The 11454-nt window shown below is 35.1% G+C and overlaps 1 protein-coding gene across 1 annotated transcript in view; it reads left to right on the forward strand.

Annotated features, from left to right (window-relative positions):
- LOC110019500 (uncharacterized metal-dependent hydrolase YabD) overlaps positions 1-11454 on the forward strand; it is a 24439-nt gene continuing 12985 nt past the window's right edge. Inside the window, exons 1-5 of the mRNA XM_020717178.1 lie at positions 1-209; positions 302-375; positions 472-553; positions 5728-5778; positions 6064-6164. Of these exons, the coding sequence (XP_020572837.1) occupies positions 57-209; positions 302-375; positions 472-553; positions 5728-5778; positions 6064-6164 (461 nt within the window). The 5' untranslated portion in view covers positions 1-56. The remainder of the gene's footprint in view (positions 210-301; positions 376-471; positions 554-5727; positions 5779-6063; positions 6165-11454) is intronic.

Raw genomic sequence — 11454 nt, forward strand, 5'->3', positions numbered from 1 at the left:
GACAATTATTGAGTGTTTCTTGAGGGGGAATTGAGAGAGTTAGAGAGCGAGAGAAGATGAGCGCAGGAGGAAAAGCTCCGGCAGTGGTAAGGCTATTCGACGCGCACTGCCATCTCCAAGACCGAAGGATAGCCGCCGTCACGCCGCAGATCATACGCACGGCCATCGAATCCGGCGTTCTCCGTTTCTCCGTGAATGGCGTTTCCGAGGTACCCCGGTGGCCTTGAATGAACTATTACGGCTAGGGTTTGCTTTTCTTGTGCAATCATTCCTTTATATGAGCACATCGATGTATATGCAGAAAGATTGGCACATTGTTAAGCAGATGGGCGAGCAATATCCTTCAGTGATTCCGTGCTTTGGTCTTCATCCATGGTGAGTAGTAGCTCTCATGAGTGTCTGATAAATATTTGGAAACTTCTGTATATATATATGGGAGTGAATTTGCATATGCTTATAAGGGATGAACAGGTTTGTTGCTGAGAGGTCGCCTGAATGGATGGCATTATTGCGGGAGTTCTTTGCAATGACACCTTCCGCTGCTGTTGGTGAGGTATCGATATGAGAACTTGATTTCATCTCATCTGTGCCATTTTAGGTGCAGAAGGTTTTATGTAATAATGTTGCTTGCAATGGTCTGGAACGAGAATTTCCAGGATTTAAAGAGAGGGGTGATGAAAAGAAACAACAACAACAGCAACAACAACAACAAAGTCTTTATATCCCACGAAGTGGGGTCGGCTACATGAATCCTTTTTCTCCATGGTGTGATATTGAGGGTGATATTTTCATTTAATTCTAATAGATTAAGTCATATTTTTATACAATTATTTCTACTATACATATCCTTAAAGACTTGAATATAAGTCATATCAACACATTTCTTCTCTAAAACTCTCCAAAGGATTTCTCTTGGAACCTTATCACAAGCTTTTTCTAAATCAATCAAGCTTTTTCTAAATTTTCTAAATCAATAAAAATCATATGTAGATCCTTCTTACCCTCAATAAATGTATAGCTTCCATTGTAGACTTGCCCAACATAAAGCCGATCTCTGATGTATAACTCCCAAATTCCTTAAGTATTTCTACACTTCAATTGGAATATCACAAGGTTCTACTGATTTTCCACCATTGCTTCTCTTTAAAGCCTCCTCCACCATCATATAAAATTTTCCTCCACTCAAACTTTTTTTTAGTTTTTAAAATAATATTAATAAATTTTGTAAGTCAATAAATTCCTATAGCCTCTAAACATCTCTACACTTCTATTTGGATATCATAAGGTTTTATTTATTTTTCACACTTTATTTTTTTTAAAGCTTACCGAACTTATGTTTTGTTAATGCGACAATAAAAATAATTTTTTTTATTAAATATATTAAGATTACTAAAATTAATCATATTTTCAAAATCTTCATTAAAAGGTTTATTAAATATCATTATCTAAGAAAAAACATTTTATGGCTATCTTCCTTCATAGCTCTACTTGAATTAAATCTTTATTTTTATTATCTCTTTAGAAATCTAAGAAAAAACATTTTATGGCTTTTTCAATTCTCTAATTTTTTATAACAAAATTTTTTATATTTTATCTTTTCTTCATTTATTATTATTCCATCACAAATTATTTTGATTTATAAAACCTTTTCTTTTTGATTTTTCAAGTGCATCTTTTGCAACTTATTTAATAGTGCTCGATACTCTTTTTCATAATATATTAGTTTCTTCATGAACATCTCAAATCTTAATATATTGAAGTTTACTCATAAAAATAATTATATTTGTGTCTTTTGAGTGCTCCCATTAATTATATGACAATATTTTGTTGTATTTTTCAGTTTTATTTAGATAAATTTATTGTTGAAAGTACATGTTAAGTTTGTTGTTGTTGAAATAGATGAGAGTTAAGATCATTTCAATCAATCGAGTAATAAGATGATATATGATTGATTTTCTTGTCTTCTTATTTATTTGACATAAATTGAAAATTGTGGAGAGATTTTAAAACACCTTCTTTCAATGAATTTCAATTTCAAAATACTTGTAATTGAATTTTAAGAATATATTTTTCTTATCTATGACGTCTTTAGATAAAATTTATTTACAATTTAACAATTATCTCTTGGATAAAATTTTTTATGACGTTTAACCTCTTGAATAGAGCGTATTGATATTTGAAATTTATTTACATCACCTCCTACAAAGTAGTTTCAGCTTTTGGATTAAAAAATAATTTTCTCTCTCTCAATTTTTAAAGTTGTTTTCTTGTTGACACCAAATGCATTACATCAGGACATGCTATGATTTATTCGTAACGCTTATATATAATTTTTAAAATCTCTATAATAAGATGCAAAATTAAAATAAAATCAAACAAGATCATTACATCATAAGCTCTATCATTTTCACTATTTTGTCTTGATGAATTTTTTTCTCTAATAAATTCTTGTAAAATAACACAAGTGGCATCATTTATGCTAACAAAACTACAAAGAGAACTTAAATGTCTCCCCGTCGTGTATGTCCGACACACATTAATGTATTTATCAATCCAGAATCACAAAAATCAGACATAATTAAGAGTTTCTTCTTTGCGCTGCATTAAATTTCTTATTTTAATTGCACAGATTATTTCCTTTTAGTTGAATATTTAAATTAGGAATATGTATTATTAAGCTACCTAAATTAGATTGTGCATTTTATTATGTACCTAAAATAGATTGTACAAACTATTATTTATTGGAATGAAAGCAAAGGAAAAGAGGGGAGCCTATTCACTCAAATATTAACATGGTATCAGAGCCATGTCTAATTGTTCCGATCTGAATCTTTGGTCATTGCCTGCCTTTGGAATTGTTTGTCTCCATCTTCTACTCGAGCTCATGCAATCTTCACACTTCTCGGGTTCGAAATCCTGCACGTTGATTGGCTCCCTGCTCCGAGATTGTTGTTGTTCCTCTCCTCACGCGACTCGAGCCCACACAATCCTGAGCCTTCCTCTGCTTCCTCCGCTTATTGCTCATCCCTGACTTCACCGCTCGTTTCACTCTTCACGCCGGAAGCCTTCATTCTGCCTTACCCCACCAGATCGTCGAATCACAGCCTAACCTGTTGCGATCCTTTGCACGATCCATCTTGTACTCCTTGCACGCGATCTTCCTTGCCGCTGAACTTTTATGCCCTACCTTGTCTGATCTTCTCCCGAGCCAACAGAAGGCCGAGGACCTTTTCTCTGGCTTATAGCTCGACCTGAGAGCACATTTGATCTTCACTCGAGCTCATTCCATCTTCATCAACTGCTTCTAACATCTTCGACCTCCTTAGACTGCTTCGTCTGCCTTCGTTCGCCATTTTTTCTTCGCCTTTGATTGCGTTTGCTTCGACCTCCTTCGACTGCTTTGTCGCCAGCCTTCGGAATCGCTCGCCTTCGATTGCTTTGCCTGTTCTACTGTTTTGCCTCGCTTCGTCCACTTCGGTTTCATCCAAACGTCATCATTGGCTTCGCTAGCCTTCATTGCTTCTGCCTAGTTTCGTCTCCTGCGTTTGGTTCTAGCAGCGATCTACGATCCTGTCCATTTGTTTTCTCCTCCGCAATCCTACAATCGGTTATCTCGTCTGCGATCCAAGTCTCATCCGCAATCTACGATCTCTTTCACTTCGTTCACTTCGTTCGCTTCGTCCTCGTCAACTTTGGCTTTATCTTCGGCTTTGATACTCAAGTATAGTCGATGTATTTCAGCGTCAAGATCCTTCCTAGAGCTTTGACACCCAAGGATAGTTGACGTATTTCAGCGCCGAAATCCTTCCTAGATCGTTGCACTCAAAGATCGTAGCATGTATTATTTCTTTTTAGCTGAATATTTAGATTAGGAATATGCATTATTAAGCTATCTAAATTAGATTGTGCACTTTATTTTGTACTCAAAATAGATTGTACAGACTATTATTATTTGGAATGAAAACAAAGGAAAAGAGGGGAGCCTGTTCACTCAAATATTGATGACACCTTCTTGATTTCATCCCTTATTATTCTCCAATTCACCAACTGTAATTATTTCTGTAATTTTAGTTATTTAAGAAATTGTAATCATTTGTGTAATTCACCAATCATAATCATTTCTGTAATTTTAGTTGCTCAAGAAAATTAAAGATTATAGTACAGACTAAATATGTAAATGCTACTTTATGAAAAATTGAATTGAGAAGTTTTAGGAGGTAATTTTTTTTTCTTTTCTTTTCTTTCATAGGAAGAAGTTATCCTTGTAAGAACAACATAAAAAAATATAAGTTTTATTGTAGATTGACGCTAAAAAAGAAAAAAAAATGAAGCTTGATATAAAATGATGCGTACATGAAATGCTTTAGTTCCAAATGAAATATATTATAAGATATGGAGAGATATTAAGTATATTGCAGTGGTTTGATATACAACAAGTGCCTAATGATTGGACAATATTTATTACCAGTATGTCAGGAGAAGGAGATGCTAAAGATTGTGTTAATATAGAAGAATCAGATGTAAAAGTGCTTTAATGAATTTACTGGAGAGAGCACTGGACAGTTTTTTGTATCAACATGTTAGGAAAAGTTGGTGCTAAAGATTGTGTTAATATAGAAGAATCAGATGTATAAGTCTTTTAATGAACTTCTGGGAGAGAGCAGTTGAATCGAAACTTTGAAATACTATATTGGTTTTGTGGAATCAATATGGTTTCATGATATGATAAGATATGAATGTAAATTTTGTGTTACGACAATTAATAGAATAATATAGAACACAATGTAATTAATGATAGTCATGTCAGAAAAGGCATATATAAGTTCCTTAAACAAAGACATCAATGAAGTTTCCAAAACAGTCACCAAAACAGCCACTCATTTTATTTTTTTAGAAGAAAATTATATATTCTAACTTTTAGACACATATGACTTATTATAATCATAATTAAATAATTATAATTTATGCTCGTATAGTTTATATAATTTATGCTCATAAAGTTTATATGTGACTATACTTGAAAAACTAATTGAGGACATGCATTATATGAAATTAAAAATATTTCATCTATTTATAAGAATGTTAAATTTGTAAGTGCTTAATTATATTAATGATACAAAAAATAATATAAATAATATTTTTTCAAAAACATTGGCAGATCGAGACTACTAGTATTCCTGAAATGACTGAACTTGGGATTGCATAAGTAACTATTGGCAGATAGATTGGGTCTACCTCCATTCCGCAAAAATCCCCCATTATTCCAATTAAAACTCAAATATTAAGTGTAACCTAAAATTAAATGTAAGAAACCATTCTTAGTATAGAGCACTTTTCATGCATGTGGGAGAGTTAATTTAATAAGGGGGCTTGCACCCATGGAAAGTTTAGACCTTAGATTTAAAAAAACCCTGATCCTAACATCAGGGGAAATTTTGCTGAACTAATATCAATCCATCCTAGTTGAACTAAAATTAATCTCATGAAGAATGGACTCTGAACTTAAATTATTATTTGAGGCTTATCGGTTTGCACATCCTATATGCCTAGAGGGTTTAATGTCGAATTTATTATATGATACTTAATTTCATTTGATTTCACATTTGTACAGTTTTTTACTCACATTTGGTTAAGCTAAAACTTTGAGAAAAATAATTTAAATTATAGTTTTCTTTGATTGCATCAAGTTTTGATATTCAGTATACAAAATTTTTTTACAACTTACAGATTGGCCTGGATAAGGGTTCACATGGGAGGAATATTGAATTCTCTCAACAGGTCAGCATCTTATTGTTTATTCTGCTGGAAATCTTCTTTTTGTGTTTATGGAGTAGTTTTTCTTGTCTAAATGCAATTCTTTCTAAATATATTGATGTCCATGGCTCTTCTATCCTGCTCTATTACTGCCAAATATTCTAAACTCAACAATAAAACCATAAGAAGGATCTGTTTAATATTTAATTTTATGAAGACACTCATATTGAATCTTCTGTTCTAATTAAAACTTGAATTTTTGGTTTACAAATAGAAAAGTTTGATTCTTGACTTGATGTTTTTTTCCAGGTTGAAGTCTTCCGGCAACAACTTGAACTTGCTAAGGAATTAGAAAGACCAGTATCCATTCATTGCGTGAGAGCATTCGGGGAACTTCTTGAGATAATGCAGTAAAATCTCCGTTGTGATTTTCTTCAACTTGATTTTTTGTTTTTTATGATATGAACCCTATATGTATAGATCTTTTGAGGCGTTCTCAACATGTATCTTACACTGGAAAAGTCCTTTTGCATTTTGATTGCTTGTAGTACTACTCGTGCTGACAAACTTTTCAGGTTGAATGAAGATGTCTGACATCATGTTTGAGCTGTGCTTCTCTTATTATTTTTGAAGAGCAATCTAATTATGGGTTTATGATTATATGTTTTATAAATGGTTCTCATATTGAATCCTAAGGCCTTGTTTGGATCTTGTTTTCTTTTGCTTTATTTTTAGTGCCACTTAAAACAAAACATTTATGGATGATCCACCTACTTTTATTTTTATAGAAATAGGGTATAACATAGTTGTGTCAATTAAAAATGAAAAAATAATCAGCATATATTCGATTATCACAAACTAGTCTATTTAATTTATAGTTAAATATGAATAATTCTTTTGAAGTATTATTTAAACCTTAATTATAACGTTACCATCATTATCACTATTTAATAAAGCGATTGAGAGCTTAGGACAACGCACCTTTCCTCATGAGTGAAGCTCAAAACTCAAAAGTGGTTTTTCTTGAGGTAGATTAATTTGTTTAACCGAAATTCTTTGATATTTCATATTCGTGTAAGCCTCTAGAGTTAACTATCACTTCTCTTGATTTAGCAAAAGCACTTTAGATTAACTAAGCTCATAATTAGTTAGTGGGGGGATGGATATAAACTTAATTAAGAACTCATATTTTTATCATCTCGTGTCTTCTTAAGACTTTGATTTATAGCATTGAGTGGAGCCTAATTAGCAATCATGATTTTCCTTCTTTTAGATTTCCTAACTCGTAAGTAGACAGAGATGGAAGCGCGTGTGCTGAAGATGTACTTTTGGGATTAATATTGTCACATTTGCTAACAAATGTCTTACCATAAATGATACAGAGATTTACATCATGGCCACATATGATTTAGAAGTACACATATTGGTTATCTATGAGTTTCAGTTTTACTTATAGGATCATGTCTACGGTATGTGTAGGTCTTTTTGGTTGATTAGTTTCTAGATTGATGGGTTTACAATACAAGAGTTGGTTCTAATTTAGTTGATAGGCATTCTTGCATGGAAGTATTTTTGTTATTTTTCTCTCTTTTATTTTTATACGAGTTGTCAGCTTGTCTATTTATGATCTTCATATTATTCCCTTATTTGAATAAATATCTTTCTCGGATTAAACGAATGATATGAAGATGAGAGGAACCGAACGGAGGGATATACTACGGGCAAATAGACAAAGGAGAGAAGAGCATTGAGAAATTTTTGTAAAGTGAATTTCGCATGGATAGCTCCAAAAAGTACGTCCGAAACGAGATCAAATAAAAAAAATTTGGAAATATATCTACGAAGAGAACCTTAAGAAAACTACCCACAACCAGAGAACTTAAGTGTGAATACTTGTTCTGGGTCAAGAGGACTCTCAAAGGAATGTATTCCTTTGGTTAATTACATCTTGGAGGATGCTCAAGAAAACTTTCGGTAAAAAATGATCTTGCTTACAAGAGAGTGAGGTCCAGTTATTTGGGAAACTAATGGATTTAAATCATCTCAAGTGAGAATCCCGATGCTTTCGACATCTATACTGAGCCATAGGGAGAGAATGAATCACCGTAACCACTACGGGCGGCGGCGCTTAGGCATGCGGGACCTACGAGACGACATTGACAGTTTGTCAAAAGGATCGACAGGGCTCAAAAGAGGGTAGTCAAAGGAAGGGAGGAATATCCTTAAAAGTTAGAGGCAGCCGGGTCGGGATACCACGTTCCTATCATTCCAAGCTACTAGGACCCAAACTCTGACTGAACGTGAAGATAATCGACCTAACATGCCTAGAAATTCTCGATCAACAATCCACGAAGTGCGTCATTTCACGAAAACTTCGAAGCTCTAAAGTCAAAGAAACAAAATTCTATCATATGACTATAAGGTGTAGTTCCAAGAGATGGGACTTATATCCGCCGAAGTGGCGAGGATGCCACTGGAAAAGAGGAGGAAGGGAGGTTCAACTACAAAGCTGAAAATTCTTCCTACAAAAGGACTTACACTCCATATGGGTCGAGGAGTTTTCTAACGATCTATTCGTTCTAGACAACATCCTAAGTAAAAAGTGATGCTAGGCCAATCATATATGGAGAAGCTTGAGAACTTCTTCTCGGGTATATACAAATGTCGCTGTTATCTAGAGCAGTCATTAGATTTTATGGAAGCCTTATTAGACATGATGGGTTGTCTAACCATGCATGCAACTCGTTTTAAAGCCGGCGCGAATGCCATGCATGAAATTAAAGAGAATTTTTAAAAATCATGACAAGTTTAATCCTAAAATTTTGATTATCTTAATCTTTTATTATTTGAATTTTGAGAAATAACATTTTACATCATTTTTTGAAAAACTTGGGTCCTGGTGGCCGATTGAACTGATGTGCAAGGTTGACCGTGCTGGGGCGGTCGACCTTCGGTGAAACCAAAAAGTGCCATGTCTACTGGGCCATGGGGGTCGACCGCGCCAAAAGGCATGTGCAACATGCTCCATGCAAAACCCATCATAATGAAATTTGCAATTTAATGCAAAGAAATGTGCAAGATAACAATCCATACTCGCCCTATTGAACTCATATGGGAACCTAGGGTTGGCATGATGAAATTGTAGATGCCTAACAAATGCCCTACCTCCAACTAATGGGCATAAAGTGAAAGGGTTTTCCATAAGATTTTACTTTCACCAGGTGAAAGCTCTTCTTATGGATATAGCTTTTGTAATTTGGCCTTAACCTATTCATCGGGAGTTAAGGTCGCCGAATAGTCGTGGGATTATTCGTATCTTGGACGATAGATTTTTGGTGTTAAGGATTTGCAAGGGGAAAACACTCAGGATTCACCTAAGATTTGTCCATGAAAGCTTCATAACCTAGAAGGCCTCCCTATAGCACAAAAGCCCTAATCCTTAAATATCTAACATCCAGCCTAGGGGCTCTAGGAAAAAAATAAATACAACGGTTTGAATAAATCTCACCAACGTGACAATTGATGACACATTTCTTCTCGTTGGATGAAGCTCTCATCGTTGTAGGAGAGAAGATGAGGCTTTCCATTTCTCCTCTTCCAATGAAAGGATAAAGCTCTCCTTATAGGAGTAGATGGTGGATCTCCTAAGTAGACGGTGGATCTCCTTCCTCCTTCTCCAAAGATGGTTGCGGCTATTATTATGGAAGGAGATGATGGCTCCTTGTCCTTGTCCAAAGCAAGAGAAAGCTTTCCTTTTTGAATGCAGTCCTCAAGAAGCTTACACACCCTCACTATAATGTAGAGAATATGAGTTTTGGTGGAGGAAATGAAGTGGGAGATGAAGAAAAGGAAGAAGAAGGTGCTAGTTTCCCAAGTTCTTTTTAAGCTTTTCCTTCAGCCCTAGCTAGAAGTCTCCTGGACAAATGAGCTCTCCTTTTTGTTGAAATGAACTCTTCCCTCAGCTATTTTCGGATTGGTCCCTTAATACTCGAAGACACCAATCAAATTGGAGGGAAATTTCGCTCCAATGCTTAAAATATGACAGAAATTCCACATGTCATTCACCCATAGGCTCCGTGGGAGGTGGATGCCATATGTAACACTTCTACTTGTCCTCCTAAACTCATCATAACACCTCCTAAACTCATCATGACCAATTGGGGAAGCTGCTAAACTCATCATGACCAATAGTTTTTTTTTGTGAATGATTAGAGTAATTGAACCAGCTGATGTTCGTTAGGGCTGCTAAGCGATTATCATGACTGTTATCTAACAATGGTTTGAGAACCATTACTAGATTTTTGTCAAATGTAGCCGTTGATAAGAAAAAATCACTTTCTGTTTCAGACAATGATCAATGGATGGAGGAGAAATCTCATATTACACCAAAGATTGATGACAAAGAGGTGATATTCATGTTGTCGTGACCAAAGATAAAAAACTCTTTTGTCTTTGAGCTTACCAGACTAAACATCAATGTCTCTTTGATTATTTAAGCAACAATCCTTTATCTTTTTCGAAGTAGTTGTCACTCTCCTTCTAATAGCATCTGGTGCCTTCTTTTTGTTTTCCGTGATTCCATTTGCTGTAGAAATGATGACTATTATAGAAGCAGCTAGGTTCTCCTTAGAGGTATAAAGAAGGGGCTTTATTGAGGAGTTGGGGATGCGATCGTGTCTTGATGTGGGCATTGACGTGTGGTTTGCCGTCATTTTTAGAGGGACTATTATAGAGAGGCTGGGCTTTGAGGTAAAGCATTGTTGTGGGTTTTCCTATGATCTCTCGGTAACATGGATGGGAGGGAATGAGACATGAGCACCTTGTAATGGGAAGCGAGGAGCATCTTGAGCTGCAGGATTACTAGGATGAGATTCAAGAGGATGCAAAACCAACTAACGTGATCAGTTATTGCTTGATTAGTGTTTAAAGATTAGCAACATTTCTTGCGACATGTTTGGGATTGTAAAGGCATGCGTGTTCCTCATGTGTGCATTGTGGTCAGCGAGCGGGGAAAGGAGCTTAGTGTGAGGCTGTGAGCACCTATGATATTATGAATGGCGGGAGAGTTGAGATGAGGAAGGTTATATATATGTATATGTATAGATAGATATGTGTGTGTGTGGGTGTTTACATACATAGCACACAATTCTTATGTATTTATACATCTCGCATACATAGCACTAAAATTTTTTGTATCACCTAACACATGGCACTAATATCACTTTTTCAAATTGAATTACATCATTTGATGCAGAGGTTTAAAACACCAAAGTGCGAAGTTTAGGTGATAGGTACATAAATACATGAGAATTGTGTGTGTGTAGAGAGAGAGAGAGAGAGAGAGAGAGAGCTGGATTCCTTACAACTTATTCAGATTCTTCAGCAAGAAATCTGGAGTCCATGGTTCCTGTATATCTGGATTTGAAAGATTGTATTTATGGCTGCCTCAATCTTTCATTTTGAGCCACAATCTTAGGGAAGGTAATAGGCCTGCCAACTGGCTGGCTAAGGATGGTTGTCAGCATAGTTTATTGTCTGTAGCAAGTTTCCTTGCAAAAACTTAATTGTTTTGCTCAATGGGGACTCTTTGGATATTCCCCATATTAGATGTAAACCAAAGCTTTACTTAATATATTTCCCCTTTTTTGGTTATCTATATATATAGAATAATACACACACACACACACACACACACACACA

Source organism: Phalaenopsis equestris, unplaced genomic scaffold, assembly GCF_001263595.1.
Source record: "Phalaenopsis equestris unplaced genomic scaffold, ASM126359v1 Scaffold000060, whole genome shotgun sequence".
NCBI classification, from domain to species: domain Eukaryota; kingdom Viridiplantae; phylum Streptophyta; class Magnoliopsida; order Asparagales; family Orchidaceae; genus Phalaenopsis; species Phalaenopsis equestris.